This window comes from Phasianus colchicus, chromosome 4 (genome assembly GCF_987193195.1).
Source record: "Phasianus colchicus chromosome 4, bPhaCol1.hap1.1, whole genome shotgun sequence".
Classification (NCBI taxonomy): Eukaryota; Metazoa; Chordata; class Aves; order Galliformes; family Phasianidae; genus Phasianus; species Phasianus colchicus.
In genome coordinates this window covers 34,830,109-34,850,715 of record NC_143439.1, presented here as the reverse complement: position 1 = coordinate 34,850,715, position 20,607 = coordinate 34,830,109, and the positions used below count along the sequence as shown (strand labels likewise).

General features: G+C 39.7%; 1 protein-coding gene across 6 annotated transcripts in view; it reads left to right on the top strand.

Moving 5' to 3' along the window:
- Nucleotides 1-20,607, top strand: part of AFG2A (AAA ATPase AFG2A) — a 204,062-nt gene that overhangs the window by 137,883 nt on the left and 45,572 nt on the right. For all 6 annotated transcript variants that reach the window (XR_016466056.1, XR_016466055.1, XR_016466057.1 and 3 more), the window contains one exon: nt 8,175-8,339. Coding sequence is in view for 3 of the 6 variants with exons in the window: in XM_090139166.1 (XP_089995292.1) it covers nt 8,175-8,339 (165 nt within the window). In the remaining 3 variants the exon portion in view is untranslated. The remainder of the gene's footprint in view (nt 1-8,174; nt 8,340-20,607) is intronic.

Here is a 20,607-nt window from a genome sequence, read left to right as displayed (position 1 = left end):
CAAAACCTCTCTGCGCGGTCCAGCAAGTGGCCAAGTCCTAGCTCACTGCTGCTTCTTACTGAAGTTGTGGGACAGCAGCCAAAGCTCAGGACATCCTCTTTCCTCACATCACTGCATTAAGATTTGCCACAGGTGAGAATAAGAGCTTGTGGCTGAAGTTGCACTTGCAAAGGAAGCCAGAGCTACAGCCCTGCGCTGGGATCTGGGACTGACACAAGGACAGGAACAAGAAGAGGAAGTAAGGCTGGGCACTTTTATTATTATTTTTTTTAATAGCTCATCACTTGAAGACTTTTATTACGTTGTCCAGAAGGTAATCTGATTGTAGAGAACCTGCTGAATTGCTTCAGTTTTTCTGAGATTATGTTCACAGTGCAGAGCAGAGAAGAAGCCTGATTCTGCTGTCAGAGTCTGCACGTCTTTGAATACTTTTAAGAGGCTCAATTTCGAGCTGAATTTCCATCGTAATAAAGTGGAGTATCTGGAATCATATCAGTAGGGTTGCTTGGATTTGCACTGCTTTTATTGCTTTGAAAATGTGGTGTGTTGCTGACAGGTTTAGACTTTTATAGATCGAGGCCTGGGCAAAGCTTGGCTCCCAGGGAGCACCGCAGTAAGCCGTGCCAACTGGCCAATTTAACTGTTTGAAATATCAGGAAAAAAAAAAGCATGGAGATACTAGTTCTGCAGCGTGCAGAATATCTGCCTGCAGATGTTTCTGCCAAGAGAAGTGATCGAAACTCCATTTCTTGAGATATTTTAATCCTATCTGAAGAAAAACACATAGAAATGTGCACTGGTATTGTCTGCATGGGCCAAGGAGCACATTGTTCCTTACAGTTGTGTTTACATGGTCTCACTGCTGCAAAGAACAAGTCTCCTCAAGCCCTCTTTCTCTACGATTCCCCTTAAATTAGCTATATTAATCAAACTCTGTCTGTGTCAGGACTGTGATGCACAGTGGTTTGGGACAGTAATGTTCCTCTGATTAAAAAAAGATCAGGATATTTTAGTATGTCCAGCTCTTAGCAGGTTTGTTTTGCACAGGTTTTCAGCCATTCTCAGCTTCAGCAAGCACTTTGTTTAGGTGGCAGAGAGGCATAAACCCTGCAAGCTGTCCCTGTTTCTCCTGGCCATGCTTGATGTGTGCCCCCAGCATGCTTATGAGGAAGCAGGAGGGACCAGGAGCCTCTTCACTGAGCTGCATAGACAAGATAAGGCAAATAAATAATCCCTGGCACTACATTCTCAGTGCCATATCCCCAAAGGCAGAAGCACATTTACTTCCAGCCTGGAGCAGCCTGAAACCCCACTGTTTGGCAGTGAGGCCAGGGCTGTGGTGTGGATGCCAGACTAAGGCAGCACTGTGTGGTGATAATGCAATTGTGGGGATTAGAGAACCAGCCCACAGTGGGACCTTGTCTGTGCCTGACTGCACACGTGGGGGAAAAGAAGTATCTCAAAATCATAAGCTCTGGTTGCTTTGGTAGGCTGAATGTGCTTTCACATCAACTCTGAAAATTTTTGCTTTCTTGATGCACTGCTTATAAGCTTCAGTTATTGAAGTGATGCTCATATCCATGTAAAATCCCCACCATTGGTGGAAGTGGCTGATGTGCTGTGAAACACACAGAAGTGAGGTATACTGTTCAAATGAGGAACACCAATGGTTTCTACTGAGTAAAGGCAGTTCCTTTCTCAAGTTTTGCTCTATAAGAAAATAAGAGATTGTTATTTTTCTGCCTTCTGGAACTGATCTGTAATGACAGCTGAAGGTGTTGTTTTCTCTAGGTAGCTAGCAAAGAGAGCCATTTCAAAGCATGCAGTGAATTACACTGAGAAGTTTCTCTTCTCTGCTGATGACACAAACTGTAAACAGCTAAAAATCTGTGATTTACTTCAAATGATTGAAGTAAAAAGATAAACTAGTGGTGTTACACCTGAAGGATAAGAAAAGTGATGTATACTACAGGCAGGGACATTTGCTTAACAGACAGGGCAGATTAGTCTTATTTTTCAGGTGGTAAACTCTCCGTATTGCTTCATCTTGCTTTTGACTGAGTTTTGATATAAATGTATCCCTGTTCAGATTGTTTTACTATTTGTCGGCGTATCAAACTGTATATTTGTTCTCTGCCCTTAATTAGTAATTATGGTTAGTGTCTGAGTAAAATGTTCACCCTGTGCTCACTGCCACTTTATAGTGCACATTCTTCTTGAACACCTGCTGTCAAATGTATCATGTCTTTTCTTGTCAACTTGCACAATGCTCCGGGTCTTGAGCAAGACTGACATGACAGAGAGGTTGTATAGCCTCCTTATTTTTAGAAATGTATGTAGAATGTAAAGACTTTCTGTAGGGACTGAAAAGGAGAATGCAGCATTTTGCAGGGACTAGTCTCCAATAATATATAATAAATTTCTGTCTGCAAATGAGATTTTACATTAGTAGGTATACTGTAAGCTAAGGAAGAAAACTACTCCACCCCAAGTGCAATTGTAGATGTTGTGTAACGAGAGCTGAGAATAATCTGCACAAATCTTGGGAGAAGTACAAGGGTGGTGACCAACAAACAAGTCATCAAAGAGGGGAACTGGTTAGAGATGTTGGCATGTGCTGATGGTGGTGACAGATGTTGGCACAAGAGGAAGAAGGTGGGGAGGAGGAAGAGTGTGAGGAAAGGGGCTCTTGGCAAGAAAACAGCAGTACTGCTTGACTCAGGAGCCTGTGACTACAATACTCCAGCCTTGTGACATGGTACTTAAGTGTGTCACCTGAAATGGCGAGGTGCAGTGTTGCCTGCTGAGTAAGCTCGTGCCAAATGGAGGAGGAAGAAAAACCTTGCAGAGCAATAATATTTAGATCTCCCCAGGACCATGGTTTTCAAGTGCATAATACTGACACAAATGTTTTCCCTGCCTCCCTTTTCTCCTTAGTACCTTCTAGTCTTGCTTTCACACATGGAGTTGAGCCTTGAAATATAGTTGAAGCATCTTTACGGGAGCTGAATTCACTCCTGCAAGATGAAATATGATGGCTCCAGAAGATCCTTTCATTGTTGTTAACAAATTCACTTCCTCTCTCTTACCCCCAATACTATCCTCCCTTGCAATACATCTGTCCTGACATGTGTGCAAGAACACTGAAAGGATCTCACAAGTAGTTAACAGGAGGAACATGACTTACTTCTAAATGCTTTACATATGTTTAAATACTCTAATGATGAAAGTTAAAAGATTTGCATTACTAAATTAGATTACAAGATATAAAGTACCTCTTATGTTCATGTAAGTATGGACTACAACCAGGGTTCATAGATAGCAATTGTTAATTCAAGTTGGGAGGATTTAGTTACAAAGGAAACAGATTGTTCTATTATTTCCAGTTTTCTCATTTTCTTCTGTGGTCTAATCTCAATGGACTCCAAAGGCAGGATTAAACTTTTAGTTGCGTTTTTTAGGTTCTATGTTATTAAAATAATAATAATAATAATAATAATAATAATAATAATAAAGTATATACTTGTCTTAAATTTAATATAAAAATCTGTTCCTACTTGTGGAGATTGATTGCAGCAGAGAACATGCAGTAACATTAATTCTCCGGATGAACTTCTGTTACCTGCTGAACCTACTTGCTCTCTCTTACACAACTAAATATGCAGTTTACTGTGCAGCTTATGCTTTGCTACGTAATTTACATTTTGCTATCAAAATTTTTGTCAGCGTTCACTATGTTTCCTGGTATTACATTTATGTTATGTATGCAGTTTTGTTGTAAGATCCAATCAAGAAAATTTTGATGAATGTAAATGTAACTGAAGAAGTATGTCAATAGGAGAGCTATTTTTTCCATCTTAGAGAAGGCTCATCAGCTGTGGGTGCTTCTAGCAGTGTTACAATTCTGCATTGTTTGATGATGTAGTTGCTGAAATGGCCAAGCATTCTTTGAAAAAAGCTAACTATGTTGGGAAGAAAAAAAAAAAAAAGGAAAAGAAGAAGAAAATTAGCAAAGCCCTAGGGTTAATTCTAGTTCATTCTTAACAGGAACCACAAATATTTTCCTGGCTTTGCATATTTAAGTTTTGTTTCCTGAAATAATTATCTTCATAATTGCACACAAAATACACATTTTTGAACCATCTATCTTTTCCAATGCTATATTTTGAAGTAATACTCTATTTTAATTAGTACAGAATTTAAGCATTTCTTTTTCAAAGGGCAATAGTTTCTTCTTAATTAAAGTGTGTTTTTTCTATTGATGATACTATGTATTACTTGATGATTATCTTACCTTCCTGAATGCTGTTGCTCCTCTGAAGAATGTTGTGTATGTTTACTACTCATAACCCTTCAGTGTGTGGGCAGTCAGACCCCTTTCATAACTGTTGTGGTAACAACAAAAAATTATATAAACTTGCAAAAGAATGGCATAATGGCATGAAGTATTCTGGTTTCTACCAAAACCCCAATTACTTAATTTTGTGCCCTTCCTGGCCTACATAAATTATGCAACCCTCACATCTCTACATCAGTGAATTATGTAGCTCTGCGCACACATCAATTAATTTTGGCTCCATCAACTTCCCACCTTCCGTGCACTCCTAGCCTCAAATCAGTTCTGCATCTCCCAGCCGCAAGCAGTTAATTTTGTACTCCCAGCAGCTCCTATCTGCCCGAACCTGCAGCCTCGCTTCAACTCTTCACCCTCCCCCAGCTGCCTCTCCTTGCACAGCCAATTCTTGCTTCTCCTGCTGCTGCCACCTTCTCTTGCCAAACTTCTTCTCCTTCAGCTTGGCAGTGAGGGTCAATACCAGGTGGCTTCACCTCCAACCTGTGATGGCTGGTGAGTCCCCAGGCTGCCATGCCCGCCACACCCTCGGGGCAGTGGAGCTGGGCTGGAGGTGACCTGGATGTGCTTTTTAGTCCCCATGACATTTCTAGAGGGCAAGTTGCAAGCTTGAAGCTTTGCCTTCTGGGACAGCCTGTAAAAGTCATAGCATGCTCTGAGCAACCGTCTCCAAAAGCCTTCTTTACTTCTGCAAGTGAAATGGATCTGAGGAAGACGATTGTGCCAGCGTCCATTAAGGGCCTTGGTGATAATGGTGCTGCGGCTGTTGGCATAAAATACCAGATCAAGCTTCTATAAGCAAACCAGCAAGAGCTCATTTTCCTCCAGAAGAAACTTCCAACTGTACAAAAATATCAAAAGAGGTATCTTGTTCCTTTAGTGCCATGCTCTGTGTGCAGCTCAGTTCTGACTACCAAATTATTTTGGCCAAGAAGGAAAACTGAGTGTGAGAAGAACACTGAGACAAAATCCTCAACATCTAGCCCAAGAGGCTAACAAGGAGTCTGCAGATGAAAATGGCCTTGGCTTGCCATTGCCCTCTGGTTATTTTCACACTCACGAGCAACACAACAGCTCTGCAACCCATTTCTGGCCTCTTTCCATACACTTAGTTCCTCTGAAGCTTGCCAGAAGTCAAAGTGTTGGGACACTTTGGTGTTGGGCCTTCAGGGAAAAGTCCGGCTGTGCCCAGAGTCTTCCAGGGAAACCAGGTTTGTCCATCTGGTTGACCTGCTGTGAGCACTGGTAGAGTCCAGTTCTCAGGTGAATCTGCTTTTCTCTTTGGAGGTAGGAGGGAATTTGGAACTTTTCACAAGTGAAGTTAACGGGATATTTTCTCTCCTCTCTTTTTTGTCTGTTTACTTAACGAGGAAGCACTACAGAGACTGACTTGTGCTTTGTTTTGTAGGATTCCAGCACATCCGGTTGTCTTGGATAACATTCGTATGCTTGACTGTAGGAAGAGGCGTGTTTTAATCTTGGGCTTCCAACTAAGACTATATATATGAAATACAAAGCGTTTGGGACAAACTGGAAGAAACTCAATTTTAACTAATGTGGAGGAAAAAAATTTATTCATTCTTTGATATCTGCATTTGTTCTTTACTGAGTGGGTGCTGCATTATGTTAAGAGTCTGTCCCACAGCTGAAAGCTTATAGCTGTAGCATTTGGTTGCGGCTGGTCAGGACCTTCTTTCTGTCAAGCATTTTGTTGTTCTTCTTGCACAACTGCCATGATCATTTGTTAGCAGGAGCTAAGTTGTCTCTAGAAAATGTTCTAATTATCTAGGCTTCCTGATTAAATCTGCCTTGATTTAAAAGAGATGCACCATTGTACTCTTGTGAGCATTTTGTGTTTCTTCTAAATAGCAGAGTTATCTATGGGCATTCCCTTAACAGCATGTAGAATGCAATTGCAGTGTAAATCCTCTTCCTCCAAGCCTAGTCTTGAAACATGCAAATTTTTCTTCCAGGTGTGTTGGCAACATCCTGATACACACATAGTTTAGACCCCAAATTGCACAGTTGTTGAGTTATCACTGGGGTGTTGAGTTCTTGGTGAATATACTGAAAGTGCTGTGGCAAGTAGCACAGTCTGATAAGGAAGTACTGGTGGACAGCCTGCTTCTCACTCTCTTTTGTTGGGATCCAGCATTGGCTGCTGACGGAGAAAGGATACGGGGCTAGATATGGGCCTTAAGTCTTCCCTTGCTATGTCCTTTGCTAGGCCAACGAAACACACAGCAGTGCCATGTGCTTCCTACTGAACATTTTCATGTTCTGTTTTAAAAATAACAAGACATCTCTTAACATTCAGGATACATTTTTCCATTCTGAAGCACCACAACAGTCTTTTTAAAGAAACTCTAGGAAGGGTGTTAACTTGATCAATGCTGTGCAGGAAGAAAAGCTCTTTCCTACTATTTTTTTCAGCATGACTTTCACTGACATGATCAGGCTGGGAAAAGACTTATTGGCTGACAGCCCAGGACAGCCATGCAGTATCTCCAGTCATCTGAAACTTGAACTACTCTGCCCAAGGGAGAACCATAACATAAAAACAATTTAGGTTACATGCTGAATTTTATAAACATTGCCTAGTTTTTAAAAAATAGTTTTTAAATACTATTTAGGTGCATTTGCTCTGCACTTTTTTTCCCCTCAAATGTCAAGTCAGGCTGTGAGAGTTTTAATTTTTATTTTTTAGTTTTTTTACAGTAAATGGTTTTAATTTAAAAAATCTTATAGATTTGTAAAAATACAGGGAAATAAGCTTCCTCCCATTTCATAAATCTAAAGATTTGGCTTCTCCTGTGTATCAGACATAATCGTTTTATTCATGGATAGTATTTACATATTGACCCAGTCCAGAAACCATAGAATGATAGAAAGCTTGGTTGAAGAGGGCTTCCAGAGGCCTTGCAGTCCCCCCACCCGTGAGATGCAGGACTGTCACCAACACCAGATTGAGGAGGGCTTGGCTTCATCATGCCGAGCCTCAGGGATAGAGTTTTCACAGCCTCATTGCTGACCTGTCCCAGGGATGAACTCCCTGAGAGATGAGAGGTTTCCTCCTGTCCAGACAACTCTCCAGCTGCTTTTTGTGGCAGTGGTTCCCTGTACTTGTATGAGGCTGCAGTTACTGGCCTTGTAACTATTCATTTGCTGAATTTTCAGCTGTTTTGTGGCACAGGAGAAACGTTCTTCCAACAATCTAAAACTGATGCCAAAACGTATTAAACTACATTATTTTTGCAAGTCTGTAGTTTTTTTCTCCTCCTTTTTGAAGGTGAACATCACTGTCTCTGTTTAGAATTACCTTATTGTGTGTGAAAAACGTGACTATGTTCTTGGTTAAGTGTGTGCAGTGCTAGTAACGTGGGATAAATAAATATGAATGCAGGATGCCAGCTTTACTTCAATTTTCTTTTCCTCTGCTTGTCTTGATTGAAGATCTGAACTTAGGAAATGTCCATTGCCACCTGTCCTTTTGCCAAGCCCTAACATTCCAGCACACCTTGCAACAAGCCTAAAATTATTATTTTAGGAAAATGACTTTAGTTCCTTTATGATGCCTTTTTTCCATAAACTGATATTTCACAAGCTGAATAGCTTTACTGTCTTTTTAGTGACTGATATATTGCAGTGTAAGAGAGCAACCTCTCTAGCTCTTAACTTAATTCTTCTTGTGCAGTTTCTTGCTTCTGCTGAAATTGTTTTTTGGGTTTTGTTGCTATTATTGTTTTTAATTGACTTACGGTTTTTACATTCGTGATGTGATGTGCTGTTCTTTATACCATTTTCTGTGACATTTTCCTTGCAGGCTTTGCTGAGACCAGGAAGAATAGACAGAATTATCTATGTGCCTTTGCCAGATGCAGCCACTCGTGGGGAGATCTTCAAACTTCATTTTCAGTCCATGCCAATCAGTGAGGAAATCTGCTTAGCCGAGCTTGTTCAGCACACCCACAAGTATTCAGGAGCAGAGGTAAAGCTTTTTGTATGGTAATGGCCACAGAGCCAATGCACAAAATGGTAGTTTTAAAATTGAAATCAAGTGTTATCCAGGTATCATTCCATGAGTCTTTTCAAAATGGTATGTGTAGAGGATGGAATCCTAAAAGAGACTGTTTGACTGAGTACATTATGGTTCCTGTGTTTCTGCTCAGAAAACGGAATATCAATGTTTTGGGGGTTTTTAACCTTGAAGATCCCTATCAGAGTACTGCTGCAAGAGAAAGGGCCTCTTCCAGGATGAGTCTTAGTAAGGTCACGGGTGGCTTCATTAGGATGTGCTGCCAGAAGGAGCTCAAGGACATGGAGGCAAGTGTCCCCAGCTGCCTAGGCATCTCAAATGGGTCTCCCCAGGGATCTTCTACATTTAGGATTGTGGTGAATGGTCTCAGACTGAAAAAGAGACACAATTGTCAGACAGCATAAGGGAATTGCAGGGGATTCACTGGTGACTTAAGGCTCATATTTTGCTATTCTGTATAATCAAGAGTTCACAGCAGCTCTTATAGCTCATTGCTATTAGTTACTCAGCTTCTGACAGTGCATGTCAGGCAATTATTTCCCACCTGGGTTGGAGGAGAAAATAATTCAAATACGGCTGCCTGGCAATTATAGTTAGCATTAATACATAAGTGGTCACCACTCTGCACCCTGAGTATTATTCATGGTACTGTCTTATAGAAGAATATTTCATTATTTCCTCATTCTGTGATTTTATGATACTTCAAAAATTCAAAGAATGTTATTTAGTTTGCCAATTCGATCTCTTAGAAGATATGAAATGCCAGAGTTAAGGTTTCTGCCTTATTGTAGCCAGTCCTATTGTATGCATTATCATACCATCTCTAATTACAAAGTCACCTTCTACATTTTCCATAGCAGAGTGGGAAATGTGATTGTCTTAGTTCACCCCATCTTTCTGTGTGCTGTTTACAAATACAAGGAAATAAGCTGAACTTCTGTCTTGATCCGAAAGAGAGAATGACCAAAGTGTTTGCATGACTCCTGTAATGCTGATGGCTGTTCTCAACTAGTTATTCAACTAGTTATTCTGTTACTCCCAGGCAAGGCTTCTGCTCATTTAACTACTGCAGTGCTGGTAGATTTTACAAAGCTATATTGCCCACAAGCAAACTCTGGCTGATGAGGGCACTGCTGAGAGTGCAGCAGATGCCCTTCTCCAAGTCAAAGGCACTGGGGTCAGACCTCAGTACATGTAGCTGTATGTGCAACTCTAGCACATACTAGCCTCCAGGCTTGTTCCAGGAGGCTCTGTAAGGGGAGAGACCAAAGTCAAATGCACTATGGCCTTCCTTCCCCACAGCACGGGACAAACCATGCTCTGGCAATGAATTAATGACACAGTGAGTGGAGCTGTTTTGTATTGGACTTCTATTTGCAGCTGAAAGTGGGATTTTATAATAATGATTTAATAGAAGTAAAGAATTTCCTATTGTGGGCTAAAATATTGGTCTAGAGAACTGTTGCAGCTATACTGCCTCGGTGTTGTGGATTGGTAACTTAAAACTTCACTGTGTTTTTACCCTGATGTCAGTGATAAAAATTTTACTGCCCTGGGAAGATATATGTGCTTCTTGCCAAGTTATAAGCCTCCAAAAACATAAATATAAACATATCTTTGGTTGTGTATGGAAACTGTTTTCTTACCAGGCAACGACTGTAATGCTTGTATTTCAGAAATTCCAAGCATATGGGGATTTCCTTTGGATCTGGGTCAGCCGAGGCTCTAGTGGTGAATTCTTGTGCTTAGCTTAGATAATGAGTTGCAAATGTCTTGATGCTGCCTTTGTACAGAACCAAAAATAAGTTAATGGGTCATTGAGTACAACTGCAGACTAGTTGCAGAGGAAAAAAGCCTGCCTGTTTCTAATATGGCATTTCTTATGAATTTTGTACTTTGGCATCCTTCAAAGAAGTATAATAATCGAGATGTAAAGAGTAAACACAGAAAAATCCTCAGTCAGTGTTCCTTGGAAGAATATATAAAAAGTCTTGACAGTTGGCACGCACAGTGGCCAGTTTCATTAAAGCCTTTTCTTCCTAGTGTCTTCAGCTTCCCAGCTTTACAAATAGTTTCCGCTGTTGAATGGCAAGTTCTCATTGCACTGTTATATCCTTTGTTTAGAAAAAGAAATGGAAAATGCTTGGTTTTGTGACTAGAGGGTGCTATATAAATAGAGGGTTTCATGTAAAAATACCTTGAACCATCCTACGATGACATGAATAGTTCAGTACACATAGTTCAGCACGTGCATATTGCGTGTCAGCCCTTATGACCAGTTATCTCCATTCATCTGCTGGACATATGTTTATCTTAATGAGTATGTTAAAGGTCCATCAAGATAGGAAAATAGGGTGTTTACTTCCCACTGTTTCATTTGAGAGAAGATAGAAGATAATTTATGACGATGAACTAGAATTTCCTTCTCTCGTGTGCAAGTGAAGTTTCATGTAAATATCATGATCAATGTAGTTAGCTTTTAATGTAACAATTAAATAGGTAAAGCAAAGCCTCTGCTTTTTAGGAATATTTGACATTGAGTTTGATCTTTAATTCCTGGCCATTCTGAACTGCATGGTGATACCTTGATAGCTCTGCTGTGCAGTGGTGCTTCAGGCTTTTCTTCATGGATACCCAAATGTCTGTAAATCAGGACAGCGAGAGAGAGTTTTTAGACATTTCTGAATTGCAGTGTTTGGCCTTGGAGCCAATACCAACACCAAGAAGCATACTCTCTATCCTTTAAGGTAGCTTGTTTGGCTGCATCCTTACCTTTTCCTTTTCCCCTGACTGCTTCAACCTCTGATTAGCACTGTGGGAGCCACGCACAGGGGTAGCTAGCTACAAGGAGAGGTCTGCTGCAATAAGTAATAAAAAGTAGTAAGTAATGAAGCTGGTTAGAGTAACAAATGTCTTGTAACATCAAATCTCTTAAAAATTTAATTCTTATTTTATCTTATCACATTTTATTTTGAGCAACATTGCCCCTTTATAGAACTGAAGATATAATGTTTTAAATTGCAAATAATGTGAGTTCTTTGGATCTCATTTCTTTTCTTTCATGATGTCACTACGGCCAGCTTGCACTATAAAAGATTGGCCATCAAAGAACTCAGAGGTTCACCTTTTTCATTTGGAGTTCAGATTAGGTTTATCATACCTGTTGGCTTGAGATCTGTAGTCTCAGTCTGTCTCAAAGACATATGAGGAATGGCTGAGGGAACTGAGGTTGCTTTCCTCTGGGAAAGAGGAGGCTCAGGGAAGACCTCATCACTCTGCAACCACCTGAAAGGAGATTGCAGCAAAGTGTGTGCCAGTTTTTTTTTTTTCAAGTGACAAGTGATAGGATGTGAGACAATGGCTTCGTGCTGTGCCAAAGGAGGCTTAAATTGGGTATCAGGAAGAATTTCTGATTCTGGGGAGAGTGGTCAGGCAATGGAATGTACTGCCCAGGAAGGTGGTGGAGTCCCCATCTCTGGCAGCATTTAAGAGATGTTGGGACATGATTTAATGGTGGACTTGTAGTGTTAGGCAGTGGTTGAACTTGGTGGTCTTAGGGGTCTTTCCCAACCTGAGTGATTCTATGATTCTAAAACCCTTTGTAGTGCAAGTAAGAAAAAAATTATGTGGACAGTGTCTGATTAGGAAATCATTTACCCAGTAACATTGTTGCAGAAATGAAAGGTGGTAGCTGTCACTCGTGTTCACCTGGGGGAAGGACAGTAACCTTTATAAGGCAAAGGCCGATATCTTTGTTAGACTTTTGTTGTTAAATACATAAAGAAACGTATCATTTGCCTTCAAAAATTAAATGGAAGGAATGTACCTTACTTCAGATCTCTGGAGTTTTCTTTGTGAAAAGGAATGAGTAAGGGAACAAGACCACCATAGGAAGTTTTACCACTACAGAGATATTTTGTTCTAGAAGTTGATGATTTTAAAAGGAAAATAAACCTGGTAGAATGAAGGACCTTCTTTAATTGTTTGAACTCCAGCTACATAATGATTTTGTCACAGTTCAGAAGGCAATAACAAAGAGGGAGGTTTTAGGTAGAAGCTGAAACCAAATATTCAGTTGTTTTGAGTTTAAAGTTATTTAGAAATAATAAAACAAATTAAATGTACTTGATTAGGGTATATAGGTGTTCTTCTAAAAATAAGCTGATGTGACTGACTTTTTAAATTGATGGAAAACAGGTCATGGTGAAAGCAGAGTCTGACATTGTTTCTATAGCATTATCAGTTTCCATGCTTGCAGGAAACAATAGTAAAGCGGGAATCTGGGAACCTGTAAATCTTTCACTGGTTTTTAGTCAGAGTAGAGTAGTTAATGTAAAAAATATCTTTCTCACTTTGCAATAACTCTCGATGGGAACACAATGGGGGAAAAAAAAACAAGAAAAAAAAAATCTAATGAAGATTTGCAGTGGCTCAAATGAGTGCATATTTGATGCCAAAAAAAGTGTATTTTGCAGCAGCACACTAGTTCTAATCAACTGAAGCCTTTGCCTATTAAAATATTTATTTCAAAACATGCATGTACTTGTTTACCGGATGCAGACATACTAAAACTAGAAACTTAAAAAGAAACCAAACACCCCAAACAACCAAAACCAGAGCTCCTTTCTTTCTCTTATAAAAAGCCACTAACTACAAAAGAAGTGAGGATATATTTCATCGTAGGCATACAGGAAGGTAAACAGCATTTTAAGAGAGTGGGAAAAAACAGTCTGTTGTTATTAAAGTACATCTACAGTAAGCACAAGAGAGGGCTTAGATATAGAGAAAACAAGGCATCTGACAAATTAGGATGTATTATCTTCTTCATATGTAGTTTTCCATGAAGCAAAAGATCTTCCAAACTTCAGAGAAAGACTTTCTAACATTTTAAAACAGCAATGTATCCATTGATCCATTGTGTAGCAGCCTATATAAACAGACTTTAGGGAATGAAGACAACAAAAAAAAATTAAAATAAAATATAATAGAGAAGAGTTTCTGTGACTTTGGAAATAATGTCCTGGCTAAAACTCATGGTTTTCATTTTTTAAGCACGAATGTGGTTTTATTCTTTTTTGCTTAGTTAAACTACATGCAGAGCATGTTCAATTCCCATTCAATTCATCAGTTGTTGAAGGTGCTCGACATGTTGTGCCTTGGGACTGAGCTCTCAAGTTTTGAACTTGTAAGATACCACACACACACAAAAATAGCTTGTGTCTCATCGGAAATATGTGGTTTGAAATGTGCTTTGTTAGTTAAATTATCTGTGCTGAAGCAGCTCTGGCTTGACTCTGCTAGACAGCCTTTCTGTGTGAAGGAGTCCTGCTTCGCTCTGCACCGAAGTATAACATTATCCTGTATGATGAGGGATGCCATCACACTGAAATGCAGCAAGATTAAGACCTCAGATGAACTGCTAAAGTTTCTCTTGGACTGATGCATAAGATCTATTAATTCATATCAGTCATTGAAAAGTGAACATTTTTGTGTGGGTGGGTGTGGAAAAGAGACTCAGTCTTTATCCAATATAGGTAATACAGGATCACCACCTTCCTACACATGTTTATCAGCACCAAGGATGTGTTTGGCACAGGTGGCTGGAAGGTGAGGAAATACCTGGCATTCAAGATGTTTTCTGAATGTCAGTGCTCGGGATAAATGAGATGAATCACTTGAAAGGAAATAACTAACTACACAGGACTTCCCATGGGATTTTGCTTACTGCCGGTCTCGCAAGAACCTTGTACGTGCAGAATGTGCTTGGACAGACTGAAAACCAGGGCAGTGTGAGTGCCTGGGTAATCACTCATCAGCCCGAGAGTGTCGTGGCATTGTGCCGTGTCTCCCCAACCTCCTTTTCAGCTGCTTCAGAAGGATCTGGTTCCGTTCCTGTGTTTTTCTGAGATGGGGCTGGGGGTCGGTAGCATTGAGCGGGTTGATTTTCATCATGTCTTGTCTCAGCCAGGACCCAAAAAAGAACTGCATTCATCCTGCATGCATTCATCCCACCAGTATATAAAACCGGGCTGACAATTAGTGTGTTTATGTAAAACATAGGGCTTGGTATACAGAGGAGTGTTTGCACTGAAATTTATGCATGGCTTGCTCATCTGGGAAAGAACATTTTATCCTTCAGTGAGATAATGATTTGCTAATAGTTTAATCAAGCAGAGGAGATTTAATGCATCTGGCTGAAGGGACAGTAGCATTTCCGAAAAGGTCAGCCCCATTAACAGCTCAGGAGGATACCGTCGGCACTGCTTCCTAAACAACCCAAAGAGCTGCAGTCCTTAGAGGAACTTGGGGAGAATGCCACAGGGAATTTGAATGAGCCCCCAAATGTGTCCCAAACAGCATTTAGGTATAAAATTTATCCAGCTTCTCAAACCTAAAAATTTGAATTCTGTGAATGATGAACTGCCTGGGGTTCAGGGAAATTAGGGCTAATTTCAGTATGTCTTTTCCTCCTTTGTCACTTGTGTCTTCATTAATTATTTTAATGGCATTGTCTGCCATTATTTTAATGGCATTTGTACATGGATACTCGTACCCTCACCATGCCCCCGAAGGGCTGGTTCATGCTGCATGCCTGTCTGGAGAGAGAACTAGCAATGAGCATTAACCATGCAAGAAGCAAGCAGTGCTCTGCTGATGGTGCTGCTTGCTTCTGATGAACTTATGTGAAACCATGAGGACCAAAGTTTCACCAGAATGGCCAGGCTGCAGGACAGAGCTGCTGCTGAGCTGTGGATTGCAGAGGACAGTATGCTGACATCACTGCAGGGGCTGCTCAGCTGTCACTGCAGCAAGGCCTCATAAAGAGGGTCCTTGACTGATACTCTGTCAGCCAGCTTCCCTTGCCCTCTGCTCTTGCCTGTGACTCTGCTGCTTTCTTGTCCTGGTTTCGGCTGTAATTCTTCATAATGGAAAAACATGTTGGTCTTTAAAAGCAGATGGGAATTTGTTCCTGAAGGAAAAAATATGTCTCTTTAGGCTACTGCTATTGTTTTCTTTTAGTTTTATTTTTTGCCTGTGAGTTATTTCTAGCAACAACTAATTTAATTCATTCTTCTTCTTTTTTTTTCTTTTTTTTTTTTTCTGAAAGAGAGGATTATTCATCAGTGGTTTATATCACGAGTTTTCCGCATGCCAGTAATCACAAATGTAGGTATATAATGTTGAGAGTTAAAACAGCATTTGCAATCATTAGGAAGGAACTGCAAGTGTCGATTGCTTTCTGCTTTTTGAAGTGCTTTCATTTACATAATATAAAGGCTCAAATCAGTGCAGTGATAAGCTGTGCCTTTATGGGAAAAAAAGAAAAGAAAAAAATTCAACACATTTTTCCCAGTGACCTCTTTTTCTGATTTAAGCCTGTAGTGTTGGTAATTTGGTCTTGTAAGGTATGTATTATAGGGAATGTAGTTAGAAGTTTGCTGCTTTGAGTTTGACTCAGTTCAAGCACTGAAGCATAAGATAAGGTATAAAAATCAGAGAAAGTCATCAGTAAGTCTTTGCTTTGATCTAAGATCATGAAATCTTGATCCTTGGCTCTTGTACCCCAACTGCAAGGCCAGGTCCTCAATGTATATAAATTGTTGTTAACACTGATTATGACAAAGTACATTAGCAAAAGAACCATCCAAAATTTTTGGTAGGTTTTCTGTGAAAACACTGGTTTGTAGCCACATTTTTCATAAACAAGGGAGAAAAAAGTAAATATTCTTGCATCTCCTGCTGTTTCCCATGTCCTGAGATTAAAGCATGTCTGGCTGGCTTAAATGCCTGTTATGATTTCTTTTAATAGTATGCAATGTCTGACTGTGAGACCTCAGTGCTCAGTCTGGCTTTTTCCACACTTATATACGTTTTCCTCTTTGGACACAGTGAGGATTTTAAGGGGTTTTCCCTTGGAGGTAGCACTGAGGCATGATCTCAGGCTTCAGGTTGGCCAGGAGAGCTGCAGAGGGTTCCCTGCCTCCCTACTGAAATTGCCTCATCAGTCTTAACAGAATCCGTCCTCCATAAATAAGCGTAGTACTTGGACAGTAAGATCCCCAAGAGTTCTGATTATTATCTTAGTTGGCATTAGGAATATTTAAATGCAGTACCTGAAGGCTAACTCAGATGGGATGTTTATAACCTACGAAAATGTACAGAGGAACACCTTGTACTGACCTACTTGTATTCCCAGTGTTGTGCCAGCTAAATTGCCGTCAAGGTGGAAGAAATGTTAATGAATGGCAGAGGAATAATAGAGCCTGGGAATAAAAGCTTATTAATCTAGCTGAGCATTGTTCCTGTGAATGAAGAATGTGTGTTTTAATAACAATGCTAACTGTTTACACTTCACTGAGCCACTAAGATTGGAGAGGTGTGTGTGAATTGAAATATTTGAATATATAGTGGTATCTTTGTGTACATATGAAATAGGATGTTTGCCTTTTGCAGTCATTGGTGAAGTAATTGTTTCTTGTGAAAACTTGGAACCTAGTAATAAACAATTAATAGAAAGATATCTAATAAAATCAGTCTGCTGTTAGACAGTAAATATATTAAACACTGGATATACTGAGTTTTAAGCATAAAAGCTGTCGTTATTAAGCTTCATTTGTATAGAACATGCACCAACTATTCTGCATCCAATCCTTTCTCATGTCATGGAAACAAAATTTCATATTAATTAAGTAAACGTTGAGCTTATTTTCGGAGGGATAACCACTAATAACACAGTGATTGGAGAGCCTGATTGTTCTTGTTTTAGCATTTTAACTGTGATATTCTTTAATATTTCTCATTCAGAAAAAAAAAAAAAAAAAAAAAAGATATCCATCACAATCTTACATACTTGCTATCATCCTTTCTTTCAAAGGAGTTTGGATTATGCATACTTTTATTTTTCTGAGTGAGTTTTTGGTAGGGAGATATCGGGCTTTTCTTCTTTATCCACAAACTGTAGTGATAACCTTGTTGGAATTGCAGACTCTTTGGGGAGATGTAGCTGTGCAGCAGGAACTCTGAAACAGGTTGAGAAGCTGATGAGGGTTAAGATAGTCATGGTGCAGAAGATGGTATTTGCAACCTTACTGACATTGTCAGATGGAGATTTGCACTTATGTCATATACCTTCTGTTTTGAATGCATGCCTGAACACTGGGTTTTCTTGTGAATAAGAGTTGCAGTCCTGTTGAGGAATGCACTTTAAGGGGAGCTCTCTGTGGCTCACTTTGTGTCTTTTACTTGGATCCTACCAAAGATTTTGCATTTGCACCGAACTTGAGTCTTACCCTTCAGACATGGAGTAGAAGCTGTCAGGGAGTTTCTGAAACGCTGATGGCTGTATGCTCTTCTCTAGCTCTGATTTTTGTATATCAAGAATTGGAAGTTGCTATTTCCAATTTATCTTTTATGGTTCCCCTAAAATACATATGAAAATACCTAAGGCTTTCCACTGCCTTTGGCAAAAAGATTAAATGGTTATTGGCAGATGGAAACAGCATAGTAGTAGCTCTGCAGCAAATTATTAGCTATGGTAGGAGCAATCCTGTGGAACATTTTGCTTTTTAATTAAACTGCTCCTACCTGTTACCAGGTTCTCAGCCTAAGCTTTTTGTGTCCTGGCTTTGAGTATCAAAGACATCAAGGAGCCTCAGGTGGAAAACAACTCAGACTTTCTCTGTGACACTGAGTGTGTAGAAGAGAGCCATGGGAACTGGACTGTCCACTTGCAATGGAAGAAAACAGAGCAAAACCGCAGATGGCTGCGCTAGTTAATTGGTCTTGACATCCCCATTGTCAGGGAAGAGAACTAAGAGTATTTTGCTCTATTTAAAATGGCTGCTTTGGATTTGTTTGATTTTCTTTTTTGAAGAAGCGGGTGTTATTATTTGAGGGTAATTGTCATCAAATAGAGATTAGCTTTGCACTTTATTTCCTAGCAAGCAAAATAAATTTGTTATAAAACTAAACTATAACTATTTTACTTACATTGCACAGTGAAGCATTGCATTGGGTGGAAGGGAGCGGGAAAGTAGCAATCCGTCTTCAGTTTTGTCCTGTATGTTTTTGTCTTTCTTTGCTTTATGCTGGGATAAATCAGCTTTGTCTTTTTCCGGAACTGTTCCCAGTGAGGTCCTGTTTGATGAGAAACTGATGAAGGGGGAAAAAATGATGTACACAGCGCCTAGGCTGCCAGTATTTGCAATGCATGTTTCCAAGTGCTTGTGAGTCTGTGTCAAGAGAACCTGATTTCTCTCCAGCAGCCGCTGTCGCATGCAAGGACTGGTTTTCTTTGCTCAGCCGAGGAGGAAGGACCAAACAGAAGCAGCCAGGAGGCAGGTTGTGGGAGATTTTTCTCATAACAGTCACAAAGCATTTTCATAGAGTCATAGAAAAATTAAAGTTGGAAAAAAAACTAAGATTATCTAGTCCAACTGTCAATCCATCCACACCATGCCCACTAACCATGTCCCTCAGTGCAATATCTACATGTTTCTGGGGACAGCAGGGACAGTGACTCACTCTATCACCTCTGAGGCAGCTTGTTCTGTTTTGCAGAGGTGAAATTGCCCAGCCAGCAATTTGTGCCAGTGCCCAGAGCACATGGGAGCGAGCCTTGCCACGTAGGTTTGGGGTTCACAGTGTGCACCACATGTTCAGCATTGCCACGCTGCTACAGGAAGGGAAATAATAAAAAACACAAACCTGTGTTCTGCTTGCATTCTTCGTTACCTCTGCATTTGCAGAGGTTGTTGGGGGAGCATGTAACTTGTCTGTGGCCCATCACACACTCAGATTGCTCTCTGATATTGCAGGATATTGGGATATTGCCATTCCTGTGATCATTTTTGCTTATTTACGTGTTATATGATCTGGGTGGAAGAACAAACCACATTCCTTTATTAGTGAGACAGGATTTGCAGGCAAAAAAATGTATTCACTAATTTAGCATAAACAAGAGAGCAAAACTTTTCCTGAATTTGAGTTTTCTGGAATAAGGCCTGAGGGATTCACAAGAGCTGGCAGTCCTAACATTCAAACAGTAAGCACTCCTCATAATAAGGTGTCAGTTCTCTTCCGAAGAAAGTGCTGCTGTGATTATGATCCAAAATGGAATATAACCAGAATGTTCAAAACTGAAAACTTATTCCTCATTTTTGACGTCCACTGTTACTAAATTTGGTGTTACTTAGGTTATTTAAAATAACAGTCTGAAACTTACTGGTTTCTTTATTTGAAAAAAAATATATATATATATCAGTGTTTTGCACTCATTAACACTTGTTTATTAGTAATGATATTTATGTAAGACTAGTAAAAAAAGAGGCCTCCCTCCAAAAAAGCACAGAATCAATTTATTGTTTGCAAATGCTTGGAAGCTGGAGGAAGAAAACGAACTTGAGAATTTAGACTCTATCTTACTCTAGGCTAATTGTTTACTATTAAAAAGAAAGCTTGCATGCAGGAGGGAGTGTTATGTTTTGGACTTACTTCCTTGTAACTCATAAATCTTGACTGTGTAAATGTTCAGTCATTAATTAAGGGTTTCAAATTAATCTGTTTCCTGACTGGACTTGGCTGGTTTTGCATAGCATAGTGCTGTTGCCCAACCTCACAGTTGAGGAGTGCTTTCAGATGTGTGATATGGAAGCATGATGTTTATTGCGGAGAGTTAATGAACAGCGAGCGTGATGCTGGGAGGGGCATTTCATTACATACACCGACAGGAAACAACCAGGTTGTATCAGGATGCTTATGACTACTTTAATTACTTCCCTTACTTCAAACAATAGCAAAAAATGGCTATTATGTATTGATAAACATTAGTGCTGACCAAAAGTGTTGTTTTTATTTCACCAATCTGGGATAATGTTCCATCTTTGCAATTCAGCCAGTTTACTCAGGATAATATACTCAGCCCAAATCTCTCTTAAGTGATGGAAAAATTCAGCTTTTGCTAGGAGCCTAAAAAAATTGTTCATATTATCACTAGGACATTTTCATTTCATTCAGTTGTGCTGCTCACATAATAACTGTTCATTTGGGTTTTGCGTCTTACTTGCATTACCCTTATTGTGTATATATATTTGTGTCTCTTTTCTTACTTATAAAGGCATGGTAGAATCTTTTACCACATGTTTAATTATTTCACTAAGACTAAGGATTTTTCAGAACTTCACATTTGGATGGCAACAGGCACTGCATTACATATTGTGCT